The 23,234-nt window shown below is 44.1% G+C and overlaps 4 protein-coding genes across 4 annotated transcripts in view; all 4 read right to left on the bottom strand.

Annotated features, from left to right (window-relative positions):
* Positions 1-503: 503 nt before the first annotated feature.
* LOC116842985 (endocuticle structural glycoprotein ABD-4-like) lies at positions 504-4,798 on the bottom strand. The gene is made up of 4 exons (XM_032812898.1): positions 4,635-4,798; positions 3,273-3,451; positions 2,450-2,711; positions 504-757 (listed from the first exon to the last, which is right to left on the bottom strand). The coding sequence occupies exons 1-4, from the start codon at positions 4,644-4,646 to the stop codon at positions 662-664; spliced, it is 549 nt and encodes a 182-aa protein (XP_032668789.1). The 5' UTR covers positions 4,647-4,798; the 3' UTR covers positions 504-661.
* A 2,462-nt stretch (positions 4,799-7,260) lies between these two features.
* On the bottom strand, positions 7,261-11,590 carry LOC116842981. Its single transcript, XM_032812892.1, has 12 exons — positions 11,256-11,590; positions 11,080-11,134; positions 10,900-10,959; positions 10,768-10,812; positions 10,460-10,609; positions 10,211-10,400; positions 9,613-9,767; positions 9,045-9,332; positions 8,461-8,650; positions 7,758-7,992; positions 7,608-7,675; positions 7,261-7,533 (listed from the first exon to the last, which is right to left on the bottom strand). Exons 1-12 carry the CDS (start codon positions 11,276-11,278, stop codon positions 7,502-7,504), a joined length of 1,491 nt encoding a protein of 496 aa, XP_032668783.1. The 5' UTR covers positions 11,279-11,590; the 3' UTR covers positions 7,261-7,501.
* A 183-nt stretch (positions 11,591-11,773) lies between these two features.
* Positions 11,774-18,883, bottom strand: LOC116842979 (folliculin-interacting protein 2). The gene is made up of 12 exons (XM_032812889.1): positions 18,745-18,883; positions 17,230-17,437; positions 16,862-16,951; positions 16,716-16,795; positions 16,544-16,623; positions 16,128-16,244; positions 15,801-16,032; positions 15,150-15,479; positions 15,000-15,084; positions 13,393-14,774; positions 12,620-13,073; positions 11,774-12,440 (listed from the first exon to the last, which is right to left on the bottom strand). Exons 1-12 carry the CDS (start codon positions 18,846-18,848, stop codon positions 12,228-12,230), a joined length of 3,375 nt encoding a protein of 1,124 aa, XP_032668780.1. The 5' UTR covers positions 18,849-18,883; the 3' UTR covers positions 11,774-12,227.
* A 1,014-nt stretch (positions 18,884-19,897) lies between these two features.
* Positions 19,898-23,234, bottom strand: part of LOC116842982 (dnaJ homolog subfamily B member 13-like) — a 23,789-nt gene continuing 20,452 nt past the window's right edge. The window contains exons 3-7 of the mRNA XM_032812893.1: positions 22,949-23,170; positions 22,631-22,775; positions 22,149-22,326; positions 21,376-21,547; positions 19,898-20,217 (exon numbers count right to left, since the gene is read on the bottom strand). Coding sequence (XP_032668784.1) covers positions 19,923-20,217; positions 21,376-21,547; positions 22,149-22,326; positions 22,631-22,775; positions 22,949-23,170 — 1,012 coding nt within the window. The 3' untranslated portion in view covers positions 19,898-19,922. The remainder of the gene's footprint in view (positions 20,218-21,375; positions 21,548-22,148; positions 22,327-22,630; positions 22,776-22,948; positions 23,171-23,234) is intronic.

Genomic DNA, 23,234 nt, shown 5'->3' on the forward strand with positions numbered 1-23,234 from the left:
AATTACGTGCGATGCTTTCGCGGATATATCTTTTTATTGTAATCTAAGGCTAGAAATTGATTGGATACGGAATAAGTGCCGAAAGAAACGGCGAATGCGAGGGATCGACATAGCCGAGACGTTAAGTGAAAGTGTTCGGAAAAACGCTAATCTTTACGAGTCTACAAAAAGCAAATTCTTCCAAGTTCTCGCGTAAGAGACACGAATGTTCAACCGCGAGGTGTAAAAATAATTACCGCATGAATGAACGTAGGAACGATCGCGAGGGGATCAGTTCGCCAACACGAGGTCACCCCCGTGACATTTTTCCAGAGCGACACAACGAGAAATGTCAGTTCCCAGCGTTCGAAGAGTGCAATTACGCGGCAGAGGTACCGATGCCGTCGAAGAAAGAGAGAGAGAGATTAATCATTAATGGTGCATACGGGAATGCCAGGATCTCACGTTGAGAAAGGATCGACGTGATCGAGGCAGTGCGGAGTGGAGGAACGGAACGAGTCGACTTACCACAGTACTTCGATGTTTCTTACTACAAATGTACATACAATGGAGAGTGTATTTGGAGCGAGGGGCTAACGTAACTTAACAACTTAATCGCTACTTCTTAATAAGTACGATACAGTGCTGCGGATATGTAATTGATAGAGCATCGACAATGCGCTCACTGCCGGTACTTTCTGTCATAGTCATCCCGCCTATCGACCTGTTGATTCAATGGCTGCTGAGTTTTTTGGGCAGCGGCGCGGGCTTCTTCCTCCTGAAACGTGAACGCGTGCAATATTCATTCCAGACCACTCTTCAGACACTGCTCTATTTTGAGGAAATTAGTTTCGGAAGATCAAACGGAGAGAAATCTTATTGGAAAAAAGAAGTAATTCTGTCGAGGAGAGTTAGTTTGGAGAAAGAAGAGACAGACAACCAAATCAGAAATGGAAAGGAACGATCTGCTAAGATTTCGGAACAATTAATTCCGGAAGATTGGAGGGAAAGAAACCTTAGTAGAAAGAAGAAATAATTCTATCAAGAAGAGTTGGTTTGGAAAGAGAAGAGACAGACAATAAAATTAGAAACGGAATGGAACAATCTAAAGGAAAAGAGGATAATTTATTTCGGAAAATTATATGTAAAATGTTTATCGGTGAAAATGCTGGTTGATAAATCATTATGAGAAACAATCGACTATACTTTCAACAGACTTTTAGCATCTTCATCTTCAACGTTATTCTTATCCTTTCGTTCGACACGTTCGACATGACCACGACACTTCTTCATTTTAATGATAACGTAAAAGTTTTAGATGCGACCGATAACTTGATGCAATGATAACATGCTAATTATCACGATCCATGTAAAAATTTTAATTGCATGCTAATCTCTCACGGATTCGTTTATGTCATGTTTTCGTGCGGCATTTACGAGATCGTCGTTTTCTACCCCGTAGAGTAAGAGCTGAAGGGAAACTGGTAGCTTGTGCCGCGCGCTTGTAATGACATGATGATTAATGAGAGTCGAAAGGAGGCTGCGCACGATAGCAGGTAGCTTGTATCTCCTTCCTCTGTTTTGCGCAAGTCATTCATAGGCGAGAGCGGGCTTTAGCCTTTGCATCGATATCGATCGCTATCACGATTTCGCAAACACGTTTGTGCTCGACGCCAGATAACTGAATGGCTTTTCGCAAAGCCTGCTTGGAAACCGTTGACCTATGCCGGCAATGGCGAAACAGAAGCCTTCCCACAAGATCGCGGACGGAGAACGTCTTCCACAAAGGTGAACACGAGTACACGTGGACGGCGATGATAAGAGGCGACGAGAAGAGCGCGTGGGGATAAACGAGGATAGGAAACCGTGAATGGATTTTAATAGCATCGTAAATTTGTCGATGTTATTATCCCATCATGTGAAGCTTGAATGAGTCTGCGAAGTAATTCTATATCTTGCAGAGATCTGTACTCCGATATTCTCTACTTCGTATCTCTCCTTTATTTTGAACATGCTTTACTTTCATATCAATGGAGAATTTATAAAGATAAAAACGAAAGTAAAACAGTTAAAATTAACTGTTAGCAGGGAAATCTTGCAAAACTCTTAACCAGGTATCCACGTTTATGACTTGATACTTAAGATATAATAAGATCGTAAAGATGAAGAACAGATGTCTTTTAAGTTTGACCTGCAATAACCAGACGATTTACACATGTCCTTATTCACTATAGATCAAACTTGTTTCGAGATTCTCACTTCCCCCTCCCCTTCCGTTGCAATTTGCAACACGCTGCAATTTTCTCTAAAGAAACGCATTAATACCAAATCGCATGTCATGGACTTTCATCGGGAGCGCGATGTGCATGGAGACAAACATAGAAAGTGTATTCGAGGACAGGTTCTTCGGATCTTGGCGATAGGACCGAAGGGGTGAGAGTTAGACGAAAGAGGAAAGGTCGCAACGTACCTCTTGCTGACGAATGCCCGCGTAGATGAGGTCGAGGCCTTTTTGGATCTCCTCGCTGACGGGTGGCGGCGTGGGAATGTGATCGCCCTGCGCGTGAAAGCCGGTCTCGTCGGCGGTGTAGTGAATGGTAATCAGCTGTCCCTCGGGACTCGTGTACGAAAAGGTGCCCTGCTGCACGATCGCCTCCGCCCGGTCTTCACCTTCGCCGATGGTCTTGATGTAACCACTCTCCTCAGCGATGATATTGTTGCCCGTTTCGTAACTGCGGGACCGACGACGTCGCCGGGGTGTTAAATAATCGATTGCGCAAACGTGACACGCCGCGGAACACCCGATCGCGTTACGTAATGCTAAAATTGCTTGAGAGCTCCGGCGAAATCCGCACGAGTTCTTTGGGACTAACGCCGACGACCGACAGGTCGCGCAACTTTGACGCTTTCAGAACCCGATTATGTGGAGAGAAGCCGCGAACGAGCGACTACATGTAGCAAGAGTTCAATACTGACAAGATTTGTTTCGCACGATTGTGAAAGTATACGTTCAAAACGATTTTTTTTCACAACAACTGCTCGACGGTTGATAGTACTCGATGATAAACACGAAGTCGACTCGATAATTTTTTTCTCGTGGACGAAAGCTTTGAATGTTTACTCGCAATTTGTCAGACGGGCCTATATTTGAAGAATCTTTCAAATTTTTTCCGACTATATACTTTGAGCGGTTTTTTTAGAAGATTTTATTCGAAGGTACCGACTCTTGTGTCGCTTGTGTAACAATGTTTGAGTATTTTCAGAACAACTGTTTTGAATTGAATTAGCAATACCTAGTTTTGTAGGTTCCGTCGTGCTCCTGCTGCTTGTTCCAGTGGAGAATCGGGATGGGCGTAGTGGATACAGGCCGCCTGTTGTCAGCTGCGTGCTGTCCGTCGTCTTGCTGATAGTTGTTGCGTCCATGATAATTCGGCTCCTGCGCCACCGCCAGGCCCAGAATTATCGCCAACACCTGAGGAATAATGGAAATATCGTTATTAAGTGCCATTACTTCGTATACATGGAAGTAATCGAGACGTGCTCCGGGAAAATTTCTTCGAGCGCGGCGCGATTGTGTCATTAGGCGGGCATGTTATATCATAAGCTTGCAGATTGCGTCAGTGGGTTCAACCCTTTCTAATGACGACGTCTCGAGACTGCGGATCACAGCGGTCCATTCGAATGACCGACGAGAGTGGACGCGGAAGAGCGAGCGGCAAGTCCCAAAGTGGATTTATTGGCTTCTCTCCGCCACGGAATATCGGCCGATGCGCTCTCAGCAGATGAGTGAAAGTGAGAAGCAAATGCCAACGCGGGTCGTTTAACTCCTGACCCGCAAACTCGCAGTCGCGGCCCGTCCCGTTTCATCCCAACCCATCTCCACCGCGTTCAGTGATATCGCGTTGCTCGTCCCGTTACGATCTACCTTCGTCGTTGCGACCTATCTGGTCCAAACTGGCCGAGAAACGTTATTCTTACGGCGAGACGAGGATCCCCCCAAATCCTGTTGCGCGTCCTGACTCTGATTTCTCCGAGTCTGAGTACACGTGTAAATATGATGGAGACAGCTTCTCGTTAATCTTCAGAAGAAAGTTTCCCATATGCGCGAGACGCATTTGAATATTCGAAAAGGCTACCCGTTGGGACTTACATTGTTCTTTGGATTGCGCAAATCTCCGGGATGATCATCCCACGCAATTCTGATTTCGTCACTCTCGGACGATGCATCTTGTGCATACAAATGAACAAATGCCTGTTGCCGCAATCGTGTCAACGACAATGGTATTGGATCCCTTAGATCCTTCGATTATTTTGCTAGAAAATATTTAGCTATTGCACCCTCAGCTCTCAATCTTTCAACTGCCCGCTTTAATCAATTCTACCCCCTCTTCCAAGTTGAAAATTGAATCAATATCATTTTATGTTAATATATCCGTAATTTTTCCTTCCAGAATCGAAGTTTTAGAAGCGTGAAGAAAATTAGCTTTAGTCCAATGTGTCGGTTCGATCAGTTGATTATTACATTGTTTTCTTTTTTTTTTTTTTAAGGCATAAGAGCAAGAACAATCAGAGAACAAACGCGCGCTGTTTCCCCAACAACAAGCCCGTGGAAGCGAAGTCGCGTCGCGCTCCGGAGGGTCCGCGGACTTACTCACCACGTACTTCATCCTGGCTCGCGAAACGTGCACCTTCGACGGGATCGACGCAAAACGTGTAACGTACGGAGAGATAGTTGCAAACGAGCGAGATCGACTGCGATCCCGGGAGAGGAAAGAAATCCCCTTTTATACTGACTCTCACTTTACCCCTACTCGAGGAGGCGATGGGCCTCGAAAGAAGCTCCGTATGCTTTATGGCGAGGAGCCTACATATCTGCCGTGGTTGTGGTGCGTGTGTGGGATCGTCCGCTTCCTTCGCGAGCGATCGTGTTGAGACCTCCCTAAGATCGCGGTGCCGAGAAGTGTCTTGCTCCGATTATCTCATCGCCCGGCACGACCTTACTCTTGGTTGAAACCCATCGCGACGTTCCGTCGATAGCTTTCTAATGAGCTCTCTTATACGCGAGATGCAATATGTCGCGCTTCATTCGATCCGCGGCGAAATCGCGGTTCCGCCGAATTAACCCGGCAAATTAATACCATCGACATCGCGCTCGTCGCATACCGGTATCGTGATACCGCAGGGCTCAGCCAAAGGATTATTCGCACTAATGAAGAAACCGTCATTCGATTAATCGTATGCGCGGAATCGTTTATAAAACATTCATCAGACCGAGGGAGAAGAAATTGCGCGTACGTAAGCTGAGAGAAAATCATTTATATGGCCGATCTCTCGTCGCGTGAGTTGCTCCACGTGTCGTTTCCAAAATGATTGATATCGGAATAGAGAGTTCCTTAATATGTCTCTTGTTCGCGTCGTGCCAGGCAATGCCTTTCGTATGTCGCTTCCGTTGATGCCGTGAGTACCAGATATCGTGTTTTGGGCCCGCGTTGATTTCGTAGTTTCGCGAATTATGAGACCAGCAAGACAATGGGCGAAGAACACATTCTAATATGCATACTTACATATGCATCAGAATGCGCGTAATAATGCCATCGCAACAGCCCACGATCAACAGCCTGGGACTGCGCTTCCGATTAGCGCAATGCGCTTGTTCTCGCGCGGCCTTCGGATCGCTCCTCCCGCGACTTTCTTTCTGCTTTTATCAAGAAGACCAAGGGGAAACGCCGTGTCGCGCGCCTTGAACAATGCAATTGCAAGCGAATCGACGTTCTCACGAGAGTGCTAAAAATTCGAGAGCGATCGGCACTCGATTCAGTTCATTTGATGCCAAAAGTACCAATGCCCGTACATGTACATTGAGAAAAAATTACTTAAACATTTATTTGTGCAATGTAAAGTTTATTTCTGTGAAATAAAGTTCGTTTTTGTGAATAAAGTTCATTTCTGTGAATAAACTTCATAACCCTTACCAGTGCAAATTTTCAAGTATTTTTTTCTCAGTGCAACTAACCCTGGACATTCTTATTGTTTTGGTCTTTTTTTTTAAACACGAATATTTAGACTTTAAATATAAAAAAAATATATACGTATATTCTATGTTGAAGATTTCGTTAAGTATTCGTATTTAAAGACTAAAACAATAAGAATGTCCAAAATTAGGTGTCTGGAAATTAATATTTTTACTTTTCCTACGATCTTTTTAACGACTGATTCTATGTTATAATTACATGTAGAACGAGTCACAGTAAACAAATTCATACAACGTTGTTTTCGAAGGTATCGAGCACTTGGATCGAACGCTCTCGACTAATCGTCGTCGTCTCGACCGGCGAGATAAAAATCAGTGAAAGCAGAAGCGTTCGAATTCGTAACGCGCATAAATTAACAAATGGAAGGAAAAGTCTACCGCTATCCTGGAAGTCCCGAGAAACGTGTGCGACATAATGTTACATATTACCCAATTCCCCGAAGAGGCTGGTCGCGCGTTACGCAATTCGTTCATTCCCTAATGAAACTGTTATGAAGATGTCTGATCGTTTATCTTGCTCAGCTGCGTGTTTGCGCGCCGAATGAAAAGCTCATAAACGCGCTCCACTCCTCTCTCGATTCTTTGCTCCATCCTCGGTCGGTCGCATCTGCCGGCTGAAGGAAGGCGTGTGAGGAAGGCAACCCCCCCGAGATCATTGCGCAAACGAATAGATATGCTAACTACTTTCACGTAGCCCCGTCACGAGGAGCCGTTGACTTCCGACGCTACGTAAAATTCGCATTCTTACGCCCAGAGCCTGAGTCCCGGGTGTTACATACTGAAGTATCGAACTCGCCGGCGGCTTACGAGGCGGTTTTCGCACGAGAAGTGACTTCTTCTTGCCGCTCGCGGAAGAAACCGCCGCGATCGGATAACCCGATCATCGATTACTGCAGAATGTCAGCAGTGACGTAAACGTTATGCCGCACATGATACTTAAATTCGCGCGGAAGCGGGATGAGGAGCGCGAGAATCGCGCGTGATAATCGATCGGCCGATTGTGACTGCGAGCAGTACAATCGCATCGTGCGAGCGTCATATGGTCGTTACATTGTTACATCGTTACGTTAGTTGGGATCATCGTTACATTGTTACGAAGGATGCATTGACGCGCCGTCTCGCGCCGTGTGTTATTATTATTTCTTTATTACGCGACGCGCGCCGGTCATGTGAAAAATCAAGTTTCACATCGCGATTCGTCGCATGTGATCGCGATAATCGTAATAATGCGATTGCGAAATCGCGCCAGTCTTACGTGAGATATTAATGCATCATTGAAAAGTCGCGGCCGCGAAAGGGTATTTTATTATCAGGACAAGATACATTACGGACATCACAGACACTTCCACGTGTGCGCACTCGGACGATGGGACTCGCAAAACACGTACGTCATGAAAATAAATAATAATATATAGATGTGTGTGTGTCTCTTCTGTATTATCTTCTTCTTCTTCTTATCTCACTTATCCACTTGTACCTTCTTATTTCTACTTACGACACGGGACAAGCTTGTGATGAGGACACTAAAATGTATTCATCGATTATAATTCACCGTCAAAAGTAACGAAGAGAGTAGATGAATTTTGTGTGAAATTACTTTCACAAGTGTTCGCAGGAGGACACGCGACGGGACAAAAGGGGACGAGTGTTCCTGGTGGGATATAGCTGGCGAAAAGGAAAGTGTGTAATGTAAATCTTGGGATTGCCAACACTGAAGAGACAATTCGATTAAGAGCAGCAAACGAACCTCAAATTGTACGTGGTGTTATTTTCCATGGAATCCACAGGTGGGTAATAGGAAGATACAGCCCATGGTTTCTCGACTCGATCAGCCTCCACAGGCTGGTAACTCAATTGCATCGTGGTCTCAGATTCCATCGGGATGTCCGACTGCTGGTACTTACGTATGGGCGCATACGATTTATGAGACGTCAGAGACTTGTAGTCGTTGGGTATGTAAGACAATCGATGAGTCGTGCAACCTACAATGATCATACGTGTGAAACGAATAATCTTGTTCAGTGGCTAAACAAGTAGTTTGTTCGATGTTACAAGAGTAATTGTATTATTTATTCCCAACGTTTCGTGAACACTTCGATTCACTTTCTTAGGAGCAACTCTAAATTGCTCCTCTCTTCAAACAAGTGAATTGAAATGTTCACGAAACGACTGAAACCAATCTTCGAAGGACGCGACGCCAATTCAGAAGCCAATCCGAGCAGTTCTCCATATCGCGCGGAAGCTTGCAATATCAAATAATTTTATCATTTTATCTTCATTTCGTTGTATTTGCATAAATTACAGACAGGCATAAGCAGTTTCATTGTGTACAGATTGCTTTTGTCTTTGATGAAGAAACGACAACGATTGTAAGGTGTGATAAGTGTGAATGGACGTATCGTAGGTTTTGCCAATTTATTGTAATAATTACTTCACGACTATGCACTTACTTTCCAACGGCAAGGACGAGAAGACGAGGTTGTTCTCAGGTCGGAACTGCATCGACGGCACCGTACGCTTCCAGGTGTAATCATGCTTTTGCGTAGTCACATCCTGCATCGGACCACTACCCAGCATTTCTCTACTGCAGGGGATGATGGGCGACTCCGGCTTAACGCACCAGTTTCCTAAGAAACTTAGCTGCAACAGAAGCGAAGTTGATTGCTGCAATCGTAAAGCAACTTGAGATATTGGTCCTTCGACAAATTATATGCACAGCATATAGCGACTCGTAAAATGTTATAAAAAATTTCATGATTAAGCGGCGATTGTCTCAGGCATGATCCGCGATGTCGAAAGGAACGGAGCCGACCGACGATATCTCGTCAGTCTCTACGAGAATATTCATTGTTGTCGTTTCGCTACGACGGCATTAGCGTCGAATCAATCTGCGAGTTGCGACGCAACGGTCGCGTTAGGCAATTCGAGAAAATTATCTTGTAACCATTGCGGAATACGCCGATTGAGCCGAATTAGCGTGTCATCCTAAGATCGGGTTGCACTGAGGAGGTGATGCGATTCCGCGTCTACTTACTCGATTCACGGTGTCATGAGAGAACGGACACGGCGAGAAGACCATATTACTCGTCTGGCGAATGGGATCCGGCGGCTTGTCATCGCCACACCCGAAATAGCTGAGTCGGTACGTGGTATTATCGTCGAAGCAGCAGCTGGCATTCAGCACGTTCTCGTTGTCCTGCGTACGGATGGGCTCGCGACGCTTCTCGCAGTGCGGCCAGTAGCTCAGTTTGTAAGTCGTGCAGCCCTCCAACGGTGTCACCGGTCGACAGTACTCGGCCTTCTGATTCCATGGCTGTTCTTCCTGAAGGAAAATATTACATAAATATGTACTGATAACACAAATTTACAAGTTCCAACAAACAGAATTTATTAAATTGTATTAATAAAGCCGCTAATATATGATTCTGGACGAGGAGAATAGAAAATATTGATGTGAAAATGTTGTTGAAGAGAAAGAGAGAGAGAGAGAGAGAGAGAGAGAGAGAGAGAGAGAGAGAATGCGAAATTACTTAAAATACTCATAAATTATAATAAACTCTTAGAAATGGACTGATTTTTTTCAGTCAACGCTTGAGATTCACCTTAACGGGAGTCTCGTTTGGCCAATAGCTGAGTCTGTAAGTCGTACAACCTTCCATTGGCACATCCGACTTGACGTACTTTCTGATAGGTGCAAAGGACATCGTCGGAAGCATGCAGGAGGAATTGAAGTAGCTCAAGCGATACGTCGTGTCATCTGTTTTTCGATATTTTATTAATAGTTCAAGTCTATATAGTGTAGTAAGTCTTTTTTAGCCTTATGCTCTAAGATCTATATTTTCTGGCAAGAAGCGTTTCCCGCGCTGCTCTAACAGTTGGTATCTGGCCAATACGCTTAAAGCTTAGGGATTATGACTTCAGGTAGCAGTGGAAAATGTTTGTAGCCGAAAATTGTTACAGTTTTTTAGGTTTAGAGCATAAGACTTCTTATGCTTATTGTAGACTTATTGTAGACTTATTCGACTTATTGTAATATGTCAATTAAACGGTAAATTGAATTTTACCTATCACAAATTACCACGTAAAGTTTGATTTCTTCTACCTAGATGTGTATTATTAATAAATTATAATATACGTGAGATGAAAAAGAGAGAAAAAATTGGATATTGAATTGGATATTTGTCTGATCATGACAGATACCGCATAAAGCAGCACATGGCGGATATAAATTGTTTTGCGCCTTTAAGGGTTTCGCTCGGTCCACGCACTTCCAAGGGTAATCGTGCTTGTGCGTCGTAACATCCTGCATCGGGCCTCTACCAAGCCAATCTTTCTCGCAAGGTATCATCGGCGGCTCCATTTTCACACACCAATTGCCAAGATAGCTCATCTGCAAGGGTCATCGAATTGTCACAGGCGGAAAACTGATGGAAAACGTGGCTAACATACTTTGTGAGTCGTCTCGTCGCACATTGCCGCGTCGCCGCATGTCAGATTGTCTTCGGGACGGATAGGATCAACTATAGTGCTGGGTCCTTCCCAATAGGAGAGACGATACGTCGTGTCCTTGTCCATCGGTACGTCCGATTTCCAGTAATACTGAAACACGATAAATTAGTTAGGAAAAGTGTAATTTTCGAAGATTATTTTTTCCTATAGGTCGCATGTTAAGTATTAATTATTAGTAATCAGGAAAAGACTGTATTAAAAATATCATGATTCCCGTTGAATTTAGAATTACTCTTGAAGTTACTTACGCGAATGGGCGCGAAGGATTTCGGCATCTCTGGTTGGACATATTTCTGCAAAAATAGAATTCACTTTCTCACTTTTACGAGCAAGTAGAATTAATTAAAATAATCGTATGAATATTAGGACGCGCCACTCACGTAACACGTGGGCTGCGGCGTACAACAACAGCAACAGTTGCAACACTCATCGTGACCGAGCTAAAGAACAATTATATTTCAGGAGAAACATGAAATCGAGTATAGAAAAAGGAATACTTAAAATTTCAGATACTACATCGTCGTAATAATGTTTTCCTTTATCCTAACGTCGAAGCTCACCCGAATTTTATTTTTGACCTCGATAATCGACAACGGTGGCTTTTCCAGCAAAATTCTACGGTAATAATGTCAGTTAGTGTTTGTCAAAACGGCACATATAGATTTGAATAAAGTGTATGTTATCTTGAAAAAGTTCGAATCTTGAAAAAATCCGAGTTACTGCAATATCGGCTCACGGGTCAGGTGGACAGATCTCCATAATTTTTGGAAGGAACAGTAATTAATATCGATATCCAAAATTTGTAAATCACAAAGGTACCGCGAAACAATTTAGTCAGGCCGTCATAATGTTTGACTGTTTTAGCGATTAGTAAAAAAATATGTGAAGCTGTGTACCATGTGACGTTATTCGCTATCGCCTCGAGATGTCGATGAAGATTTTAATCTGCGAAAAACTGACAAATTCATTTTATTGAAAGACGCATTAATGTTATCGGTATGTACTCGGTGATCAAATTAACATGTGATATTCAGGTTTACTCGTAGTACAAGATTTAAAAGATGTCCCAAAGACATCCAGAGGATTGCTAAATGTCCACATAAGTCCTCAGAATATCCTAAAAATATTCCGAAGACTTTTAAATGTTCACACGTCCCTAAGTCCCTAAGATATCCCTTCAAAATCTTGTGCTTTGAGGGTAGGTATTAAACACTTAAATAATTCTTACGTTCCTTTTGGAGAAATGCAGCGAGGTAAAAAAGCTCATTCGGACTTTATTATTCACTCGGAGCGCACTTCGAGTGCGCATACAACGCAAGCTCACATGAGTCGTGTAAAAAATCGAAAATACACATAATTACGCATTACATTAATTAGGATTAGCAAGAGACGTGTAATTCGCTACAAAACGCACGGTGGCTGCGAGTGCGCGCGACTAAACCGTAGCGTTCTGTAGCGTGCTTCGATAATTTAATTTACGATTGAATATATCGCTATCTATCATATAGATTACGCTATGTACTGAGCGGAGAAAATCGTTAGTTCCCTTCGACTTAAATCAAAAGTCTCGGCGATGACTTCGAGCAAGTGTCCAAGCATCAGTTACACGCATCGATACACGCTACGGAGGAAGCATCTATTTTCTTTTTCTCGACGAAACAACGTAAGGAGAAGAGGAGCGTCTGTCGCGAGACGCAATCAAACGGATTTATGTTAGCGTAAGCCCAAATCGTTGCGCTATTTCCGGCGAATGAGTAGTCGCGACGGCAAGCAGCAACGGTATGTCGGCTGCATCGAGATCGAGAGCGTTGGTCAGGCTGTTCACGTTGGCGTCGCACTCTTGCACAGACATCATCATCTCCGCCAAAGCCTCGCTCCTCAACCACAGTTCCCTCAGTTTGGCTTCCAAGATTGCTATGCACTAAAACATCGGTCTGAAGGTTTGAAACGAGAACTCGCTCCGAAGATATTATCTTCGGAGAGAAAGGAAGAGAGGAATTAAAGAAATTAAAATTCAGATTTGAAATGCGAGATCTTCGCGCTACGGAGAAATAGGCTGCGCGCTTGTGTAAAACTAAGGTTGCCGAAGAAAAGACTCACGTAGGTAGGAGAGTGGTACTTTCGCCACATGTAGGCGAAGGATTCCAACATATTCGACACTAGACGCGACATGCCCACCGGCAAGGGCGGATTTTGCCAAGGCGCGTTGTTCGATAAGATGCCGACGTGCCATGTATCTAGGTCGGCTAGCACACATAGCGCTTCAGCAACTGGCTGATCGATCGTCGGGAATCGAGCGCTGGCCGCGACTTCCTCGCGCATACACGACCACCAGTCCTCCTTCAACTCGGTCTCGCCATTGTCTCTCTCGTCTTCCGAGATCTTCTTTTTTCTTCTCTTCTTCTTCTTAATCACACCTTGCAGCACCAAGCCCCATGTATAGCCCGTGTCTAAGACGTTCGTCTCATCATTTGTTATCCTATTCCGCAGAAGAGTTCTCGTGAAACCCATCTCTTCAGCCAAGCCAGTTTTGCTCGGCAAGACCTTCCTCGATCTGCAACGATTATCATCAGCGGACTACTCTTACTCCAAGTAGAACAAAACAGAACATTTTGATGGGATAATAAGAAACTGAAATAAAAGAACAGTCCGCAATATGAAAGTCTGAAAGATTTAGCCATTTCGACTTTTCCTCGTTTTATTTCAATCCTACAATTCCCTTAAACATCCATAAACAAATTTTAATAAATCTTGTATTGATAACACACGATTTTTTCTTTTTTTAACTGCAAGTTAAAAACAAAGTTTCCCGAGCTTCAAATCTTTAATGGAATTACAGATAATGACTCTAATGTAGAAATCTACTCGCTAACCTCGGCATTGGCAGTTCCACGACGCTGTTGGCTTCCATCAGAGCTTCCAGGCTGTTGGATCGCGACATTCTTACGGTTCTGTCACCTACGGAGTTGCCGCACGTGCGCAACACTTCCGTTGCGTTCGTCGGCGTCTCTAGAACTTGCTTGTTACCGTCATAATCCTGAGTGGCGGCATACCCTTGACCATTGCACCTCAAACAGAAACCTATAGACCTTGCACCCATACCGGACGCCGCACCAGGCGGCGGCTGTATGCTCTTGGACGACTCCGGGAAGTTTCGCTGGATGATCTTTCGCAACACGCCTTCCGGGAGCTGTGCCGACGTGCTCGGCACTCTCGTAAACGTGTACGAGCATTGACAACTGTTACCGAGCCATGGTCTCGACGGTAACGTCTTTGCGAACTTGTCTTCGCCGCCGAGTGTGAAGAAAACCTGCGGCGAGGATTCCTTACTTTCATCGGCAAATCCGCTTTCCGCGTTGAGCGGATATTCGGGTCGGTTGAAGTACATCTTCAGCGGGTCTACGTAGTTGCTGAACTGATACGGTTCGGTTTTGCCGGTCGCGAGACTTTCTTCAGTATCGGCGTGTGAGTCTAGCTTCTTCTCGAAGCTCTGCAACGGACATTGCGGATAATCTCGCTGATACTCCTTCGCCACAGAATCCTCTTGCGAGTCTCCGATCTCGCTGACGATTATCTTCACCTTGCTGGACGCGAGACTCGCGTCCTTGTCCTTGGTCAGTGGATTGTTCAACAATGATTCGTACTTGTTGTCGTCATGAGGCTCGCGCGACGCGGTCGTCTGCTTCGTTGGAAACTTGAAGTCTGAAACCTCGATCGTCTCGATCGATTTTGTCATCAGCGTGTCAAGGTCGGATTTCATGGTGCCGCTACGCTTCAGGGGACTAGCGGGCCCGGAGATCCTTGGCCGTTCCGCAGGATACCGCGCGGTGATACATCGAGGCGCGTTAACATCGCCGGTTCCCGTATCAGACGATCGTATCGTCGGTTTGCGCGATGGCAAAACGCGCGACTCGCCACCTCGTCGAAGACCCGACGTGTCTCGTTCGTTGAACGCGCAAGTTGACCTCCTGTTGCTAAACAGGTATGGACGTTTGCTACGAGCTTGCTCCAACAGGCTAGTTGCCTCTTGAAGATCTCGTTGTGACGAGCAACGGTATTCCCGACGTTTCCGTATCACACCGCTGCGAATAAAGTACGACAGAAACGATAAGACGGAGTTGATCAGTTCGCCCTTTCGGGGATCGCCTGCGATCACGGTGTGCGCCACTTTCACAGGGTTACCTAACGCGCCGTACAAGTCGCCCAGCTGTACCCATAGCGGATTGCAAGAGTACCAGCTGCCCAGTTTTTCTATCTGAAGAAGAAATGAAATCTCAAAGAAGTTTTGTTTAGTGAGATTTGAGAGAGACGGTACGCGGGAAGGAGACTGAATCGCGCAATTAGCAAAAATATTAATGAATTAATATTTTTATGCACAGAGAAAAAAGATTGTACTATATATAGATTATATAATAATCATAGCTGATTGATTTTTATAGAGTCTCAGTTTTGCTGTGGCTTTGTTATTTCGCGAGCTTACCATTTGACGATCGCGCGGAGACAGCACGGTGTAGACCCAACCGAGATGGTATGTTAACACGGCGGTCACCACGGTGCTCAGGAAGCTGAAATGCACTGAGATCAATACTGGAACGTTCGGGCGGTCCATGGCGTATTCGCGTACACTCACAAATTCGTCGACTTCGTGTCGAGCTCGTCGAATAACTCACACATCTGTTGCAAACTGCGATGCAAGGTGTCAGTGTTCACCTTCATTGTCACAGAGTGCAGCAGAACGTCGTGCCAGAGCAGAGGAGCGCACGAACCCATGTCGATCCGGACGTTGAGAAGCGCGTGCAGCAGTGAGACGACAAATCGCGACGTCGCCCTGTATATCCTGTCGGCCAGCTGTATCCCCTTACAACCGTGGACGTTGCCGGTCTCGATGCAAAAATAGCGCAAACGATCCAGCATCCCCTCTAAGAGGGCCATGTGTTCCAAAAGCCGCGTCTCTATCTTGCTGTTAATTACGTGGATTTCTCGCTCACAACATTATCTCTCTTTCTTATCAACTTTCTACAAGCTGAGACAAGAATACATTTCTCGTTTTGACGATTATTTCACACACATTCTACCGGGTTCTACATACATTTTTTTTCACAAGTAGCTAGAATACACGTGTAACAAGCGAGTAATCTTGATCTTTTAATTATTCTTGCTTATGTAGAATTATATATATCCTGCTTTTTTGTAAGCAGCAAAATACTGATTTTTCCTGAAGTGCATATACTTTGCGAAATCTTCTTTTCTGTTTCGATAAGATTCACGAACACTCACATACCTCTCGTGGCCTTGAGCCAAGCGCACCAAAATCGCCAAACCCAGTCTGGTCTTGTGACGTTTCGCGTGTCCATCACGCCCGTCGCTTCCATTTTCATTCCAGTGCTGCATCCCGAAAGCATCATCAGAGTCTGATCGTCCGAGGGAGGTTGAGATCGCCCTAAGCCATCGTCTTCGTAAACTGGACAGACTACCGACTCCAGACGATCCGTTGCTCTCCAACGACTGTGAACCTGGGATCAGCATCGCATTACGACATGAACCACGCGTTATACCCTACTTGACCCTTTATCAATGAATCGCTGTAACGCGATTGACTTAAACTTACTACCCGTCGGTAGAGCCACGTCTATGTCCCAACCGCTGCCAAGACTCGAACATGTTGAGCTCTTTCGCGTTGTGTGTAGGTCGTTGCCAGACAAATTGCCGGAGCTCGGTCGGGACACTGCAATGGGAACTTGATCAAAGTTTATTCGAATATTATCTGCCATAACTCTTTCAACTCTGAGTCCTTATTGCATTGATTTTCCTCTTCTGGCGTGTCTAGAGGCACGGTGAAAAGTAATTTGCGTAATCGATGGTAAACATCACCGAAGTATTGCCAGAGGGAAGAACGTTTCTCCATAAAAAGATCAGTTCCAGTCGCAAAATGCATTTAATCGAACAGCTGGAGGGCTTAGTCTTTATTTCTGTCTCAAGCCACTCGTAATTGAAGCGATCGCGGTCGCATATTGATTTACTTACAAAAAGATCGCGTGCTGGCGTTGCTGGAAGCGGAATCTACGCGCACAGAGCGACCCAATCCTTCGTCAGACACCCTCTCGCTACGGGATAATTGAATCAAAGACGATCGAGGGAAGATGTTGAAAGACGGTGGAATTTTCCGCGATAGAAACAACAGTCGGAAGCGGCTTACCTCGGCTTGCACGCGCCGTGCTCCGTTGCCGAAAAGATCTTCGCGCACATGATGCACGGTGGGGAATTCATTGAGTGAACCTTCGGAAGAGAAAAAGATAATTGATGTACGGTTGAGAGGTAATCGTCTCGAGAAAATCAAGCTACCTTGAAAGACGATCCTCTGTACGTCATCGCCACGGTGCCAAACACCATCTCGCTCAGCAAGCTCACATCATCTTCGGCCGTCTTCTCAGGCTGAAACATTTCGACAATGTATTTTGTAGATATTGAAGATTCACAGTTTGAAAATGCGAGTTCTTAAAATAAACGTTCTTGAAAACGTCGTCTTGCATAATCGGTTCACAGTCGGCAGATGACTAATTGGGAAGAGTCACGCATGTATCGCTGATTGTACTGAAGAGCTTCTCACTGTTATTAGCTTCGGAAACTGTACCAAATGTTAACCGGATTGTATTGTAGCTCCGCAATTAGGCCACTCGACTGCCGCTGACACGTGAAACCACAATGATTACCTCGAAGTCGCGGGTAGTAGTCCCTATGTTGAAGGGCGCCTCGCACTTTCCCTCCGCATTGTTGCTCGCCGCGGCGCGCACAATTTCGCTCTTACTTCGCTGTTTCTGCAATGTCATCGAATCGAACAGCAGCTTCCTGCCGCGCCATTCGCATTCTCGAAATAACAGAATTCGCACTTGATCTGCTCCGAGACGCAGCATATAATCTCTAAAAAAATACATACATATATACATAACATCGATTATGGAGTAATAACTTGGAGTACTTTTATTTATTCTTTTCATTTACATGTCGACGCAATACTTCTAATAAGTATGCAAATTTGACATATTATTGTGTCTGTATGAAATTTTAATGGCATATTTGCATTTCATATAAATTTTATATACAAATATAAACATGCAAGAGAATATATATATATATAGTATATATGAGTATATATTTGCAACTGAGTTGCAAAACGCTTTGGATGCAATGAAGTTCACCAAATTATTAAAATTAAAAATCATTACTGATGCACTTAGGCAATAATAATAATAATAATAATAAATACTAAATAATAATAAATAAAAATAACAACAGTAATAATAATTAATAATATAATTACTGTGGCCAAGTTCGTCACACAGTAATGATTCTCAATTTTGATAATTTGGTGAGTTTCCAACGACATTGCGTCTAAACTGTTTTGCAATCCTACTGTATATACATAAACATATATTTCTATATACAAGTACATATATAAATTTTTTTATTGCATAAAAATTAAAAAAATCCTATGAACTCTAAACATACTTTTTATCTATAATTTATTTTATTACCAAGTTGTTACTCTTATTATTCGCAGCAGCGATTGTCCCTTATCTCTATAGTATTAAACAGCAGCTTGCAAAATGAGATTAAGGGACGAGCGAGGAGTTTGGTAATTAGGAACACTTTAATAATTTAATTTAATTAGACTGTATAAGAAAATCCGATAAAGCCGCTGTTGTATCTCCCTCGACCGAGAGTGCGTAGAGGCGCGTGGATGGCGCGCTGCGCAACCTCAGCAATGCTGCGTTGGTAAAACAGCTGCGATCGATCGTGACGGCCACCGACGTGAGGACGGTGCCAAGAAATTACATCCGAGTAGGTTAGGAGTCAGCCGAGGCTCCGTTCTTTGCCGGATAATTTTGAGTTTTCGAGCCGCTCTCCGGTAATTTTTCACACTCCGCAATTGTCAATTTTATAGTGAGCGTTCAAACGGCGCGAAAGAGACGCGTCTTGTGCTCCGCGTTGTTTTTTTTCTCCTCCAAAACTTAGCCTATCCTCCTTCCTAGTGTTAAATAATGAGGTACACAAAATACAAAAGTCGCGAACACGAGGAAATAATGTCGTGGAGAAGACGAGAACCATTCTAGAGTGTCTGTGGACAGTGGCGATAAGAAGAAGCGAACGCGCTCCGGAACGAAGCAGCGTTGATCGCGTTCCTCTCTTTCTCACTCTGTCTCTCTCTCTCTCTCTCTCTCTCTCACCCGTCATTCTCAGCTGATGTTCGCGCACTGGACCGCACCAAGCTCTCGGCACCGTCGCGTGCACTTTTCCTCGTGGGTAGCAGTTTATCGAGCAACGGCATCATAAAGCCACGGCCGTCGACTATAGCTGCCGCATCGCCGCACGCCGGACTTGTATCTCTCGCGGTCTATCATGTCACGGGGAACTGCACCATACATGTTCTCGCGAGTGTAAGTCAACTGTAAATAAAGTCACGTGCGGAGGAGTCATATGATTGCCCGAGATAATAGCTCGGTCACAGTCGCTCTCCGGTTGACACACGGTCGAGGCCGCTTTTAGGCCCGCAGTGTTACTCGTCGATCAAGACGACGACGCGATACCGGGCGCCTCTCAGGTCGCGCCCGGTGTCAAACTCGTCGGGATTTTCCTCGACACTTGTCACGTGTGCGATTTTCCTGTGTGCGATCGCATGGAAAATTACGAATCTCTCGTGGGAAATCAGCGAGTACCGACTGAAGGTCTCTCCTCTGGATCATCGCGGGGGAATCATCGGCGGTAGATCTCCGTAAGATGGAGACACCCGTTACAGCGGTGCGCAAAGTTAGCGGTCTCTTTGACATTCCTCGTCGGTGTGTTCCATGCGTGCGTGTAAGGGTCAATGGTACCAGCAGTATTAGCTATTTTCGACTATGACGTCAGGGACGAGGAAATCCGCGGGAATCGCGTTCGTTGCGTCCACGATCGCGTGAATGATTTTTTTCAGCTTTTGATCCAACGACAAACGCGAATAATCGCCAGACGAATAAATAGTAAAAAAAAAAAAAAACAAACGAACAAATATCAGCACGAATTAACGCAAAATTAAACATGCACTCATGGAAATTATTTAGTCGCGTCGCAAAATGCGTATTGTTGTACCGGCGCCGCTTTTATATTTGCATTCGCATGCCGTCGGATTGATTGCGTTAATCGTCGTAAACATTTACATTTTACAATAGTTGAGCCGCGACTACTGATTATACATTGTGATGAAATGATCGATCGCGCGCACACAGACGGTAACACTGCCGTGTCGCTTTTATCCTAATAATTTCCCGCGGAGCTTATGACGTCGAGAAATGTCATGACGGGCGACATCAAATCAATATGCATATCAAATAACACGTGAAATATGTACGCTCGGGAGATACGCTCGAAATTACGTTTCGCATATGAATTTCAATTGATTCGCCTCGTCGTTCACGCCACGTCGGAGCGGCATGTCGTCGTCGATGTTTCTGCACATTTTATCGGCCAGCACGAGGCGATGAATGTACTCGACATCCTCGACGCTCGTGCGAGACTCCGCGAAGGCCTTCCTAATGTGGTTCTTGTTGGACAACGGCAGATAAACCGGGAACTCGATGTTGAATCGCAGAATCAGGTCGCCCCTCTGTTGCGGATTCACAAGAATCGGCATACCCTCGCCTCGAACGCGCTTTGTGTAATCTGGCCTGCGAAGTGCGGAAGATCTCTCAGTGGGAATTCAAATGACGCGCGCATAAAATTGTTAGTTTAAGTCAGGTTTGTGCTGTAGATTGTAGAATTATTTCCACGCGGATTGTTTACGTATTTTCTACGTAATGTATGCACGATCGCTTTCCATGCAATGGAAATTACGTGGAATATTGCAAATTATATTAAAATATATAAATTAAATATTGAAATATACAAAAGAGATAGTGATTAAATTATGAGATAATTAACGTATCTGTTTTGGGTTTTAATTAGAATCTGTTTTAATTAGAATGTGACGCTTAAAAGAGAATAAATTTCATGAATTTTTCATTTTATGAGTTTGGTAGATTTAACTCTATACAAATAAGAATGTAACACCAGAGAATTTTGTGTATTCTTATTTAGGAAACAACATTCGTAAATTTATATCGGGATTCTAAAGTTCAAATAAAAATAAAAGTGTTTTTTAACTGATTTTTAAGCAAGTGTCTTACGTTCTTTAAACACATCCATAGATTACTCATTGTCTACATTGATGACATCTCATGCTTAATTCACATTTTCTACACGAACACGTAGAATATCATAACGGACACGTAAATATTCAACTCTGTCCTGAACGACAGTGGCGACAGTTCAAAACAAAAATAAAGAATTGATTGAATTACTACCGAAATAAATCGACATTGATATAAAGTTGTTTATCAAACAATTACTAGATATCTCTATGTAAAAATATTTCGTGCAATTTAACTGTCGAATGATCGCGTGTGTCAAATCACGTCGTATTTTCGTCGAAACTGCCTACGAAGTTCTTCTTCGATCTGTTCTTGTCCTTTATTCTCGCGTCTCGCAAGATGTCAAAAAGGCAAGAAGACTAGTTGACATTCGTACTTTAAGATTGAATGAAAATTTTACTGGAGAAAGAGAAGTTATGTGATATTCTCTTTTTATCTCTTTCTTTCTCTTTCTCTCTCTCTCTCTCTATCTCTCTCTCTCTCTTTCTCTCTCTAAGAGACAACGAAACTATTTAGAATGTTGAAATACGTACGGAATATCCGTATGCTTTCGCAAAATTTCGAGTAGAACTTGAAGTTAACGCCGGAGCGTTACAAACTCCGCGTACGATCGATATAAATTAAGGGTTCTCATACGTAACAATCGACGTTATCAAGATCCGAAGAGTTCTGTCGTCGATGGTGTTAAGCGTGATCATTGTTCCGGTCAGCGCCTCCCTCAGAAAGATATCGACCGTTGTGTGCAAGTCCGAGCCCTTTCGCCAAAACGTTTCGTGAGGGCGATCCTCCGTGACGAAGATAACATCCGCTACGCTGACGTGTCTTAGACTTAGTGAAGATATCAGCTGTCTCGTTACAGTTAACCGTAAAGCCTTACTCGCATCGTCATCGTGCGACGACGATCACGAATTGATTATCGCGACAAACTTCAAATTATGATAAATTATTTTTCAGTCAATTATACGGAGAAGTAAAATCCAATCCCCGTAAAGTTTACTTTACACTCTGACAAAATTCCGATATTCTCGAAACAAGAAACTTCTGTCGTAAACTTTCAGAAGGTAACCACAAGTAAAACGTGATAAAGTGTTGATGTTATATTGGTTAATTTTCAAGTCGCTTTCGCGGATTACTGACGAAAGAGAGCGCAAAATTTAATAGTCGGCAAAGGAAAGACAAGAGAAAAAGCAAATTTCATTTTCCCCAAAACTCACATCGATCAACTTATAATTAGATTGGAATCTCGCCGAAAGCACGGCGCCACGAAGTTAAACCGGGTTAGCGAGCGAAGGGGGAGGAAATCCGTCTGTTTTATTATCGCAATTACAGTAACGCGCACTCGAACGGTCACGCGGTTGCAATCGTAAGCCAAGCTTAAGAGAGATCAAGGAGGCGCTGGCGGGACTTACCGGGTATCTTCGTGGCTCCTTGATCACCCTCTTCTGGAAATACTATTCTGGTACCCGCTGGGATTCCCGGCTTAATGGGTATCGTCAAGATCTTCTCCGTCGGCACCGTCATCGACATATCGTCGCCAGCTAAGACCAACTTCTGGACCTTCATCTTTTTTATCCCACCGAAAAAGACCTATGGCGAAAAACGCTCTCTGTTGTCTGTTACGCATTACATTTCTCTTTGTTGCTCAACAAAGCTGTCGTGCGCATTTACACACGTGTCGCACATTTAACTCATTCAATTAAGTTCTTGAATTTCGAAATTTGACGATGTCGATGACAAAATAATTCGAGAATAATTCGCTCGATCGCGCGGAAGTAATTACGAAATAATTTCGTAAATAAAGGATATATAATAGAACAGAAAGGTGTATAAAGTTTTGTACTAAAGTATAAAGAACTAGTAATAACAGTAAATTAAGGGTTTAAAGGTGTACCTCCGAAAGAGTTAGGGACAAGGTTTTGATCCAGGGTTTTTCCTTCCGTCTTATTCCCCGACCTTCCGGACATTCCAACAGGGGTTGAGACTCCTTCAGGATATTCGCGAGATCTTCGTACGGATTTTCATTTACGAAGAACTCCCTGATGAAATTTGCGACGGACGTTTTAACTTTGCAGAGAAACACCGGGAGAGTGTCTTTTATAGAGAATCGCGGTATTAAGAACGCGCGCGCGATTCGGGACTGATTTATAAAACGTTCCACACGGCTTTATCATCACGGAAAGCTCAATGACTGTATAATTTTCCCTTCCACCTGAAGGTCCGCATCGGCTCGCCGTGATAGACGTAAGGTTGCGCAAATACTTCTGGTCCCGGCACACCATTTTTAAGACCCTCCTCACCGTATTGATCATACACGGCCCTTCTAAGAGGATCCGAGAGCACGTCGTACGCTTCAGCTGCTAAGGCGAAAATCGCCTCGGCACCTTCGTTCTTTTGCTGCGCGGGATTGTATCGTGTGGCGCATTGTCGGTACCTGAAAGAGAGAGAGAGAGAGAGAGAGAGAGAGAGAGAGAGAGAGAGAGAGAGAGAGAGAGAGA

Source organism: Odontomachus brunneus, unplaced genomic scaffold, assembly GCF_010583005.1.
Source record: "Odontomachus brunneus isolate Ranch 3 - 2012 unplaced genomic scaffold, Obru_v1 Obru_scaffold_029, whole genome shotgun sequence".
NCBI lineage: Eukaryota > Metazoa > Arthropoda > Insecta > Hymenoptera > Formicidae > Odontomachus > Odontomachus brunneus.

What these genes read in the sequence shown, in the direction of transcription:
- LOC116842981 (XM_032812892.1), bottom strand. Translation starts at nt 11,278, where the DNA reads ATGGAGATCTGTCCACCTGACCC. An exon ending in AGGTCAAAAATAAAATTCGG is followed by an intron (nt 10,960 to 11,079) that starts GTGAGCTTCGAC and finishes ATTGTTCTTTAG; the next exon opens with CTCGGTCACGATGAGTGTTG. An exon ending in CTCGTCCTTGCCGTTGGAAA is followed by an intron (nt 7,993 to 8,460) that starts GTAAGTGCATAG and finishes TGATCATTGTAG; the next exon opens with GTTGCACGACTCATCGATTG.
- LOC116842985 (XM_032812898.1), bottom strand. An exon ending in GACGGAACCTACAAAACTAG is followed by an intron (nt 2,712 to 3,272) that starts GTATTGCTAATT and finishes TCGGTCCCGCAG; the next exon opens with TTACGAAACGGGCAACAATA. An exon ending in CGGGCATTCGTCAGCAAGAG is followed by an intron (nt 758 to 2,449) that starts GTACGTTGCGAC and finishes TTCACGTTTCAG; the next exon opens with GAGGAAGAAGCCCGCGCCGC.
- LOC116842979 (XM_032812889.1), bottom strand. Translation starts at nt 18,848, where the DNA reads ATGATGCCGTTGCTCGATAAACTGCTACCCACGAGGAAAAGTGCACGC. An exon ending in CGTGGCTCTACCGACGGGTA is followed by an intron (nt 16,033 to 16,127) that starts GTAAGTTTAAGT and finishes TGCTGATCCCAG; the next exon opens with GTTCACAGTCGTTGGAGAGC. An exon ending in GACACGAAGTCGACGAATTT is followed by an intron (nt 15,085 to 15,149) that starts GTGAGTGTACGC and finishes AGTGCATTTCAG; the next exon opens with CTTCCTGAGCACCGTGGTGA.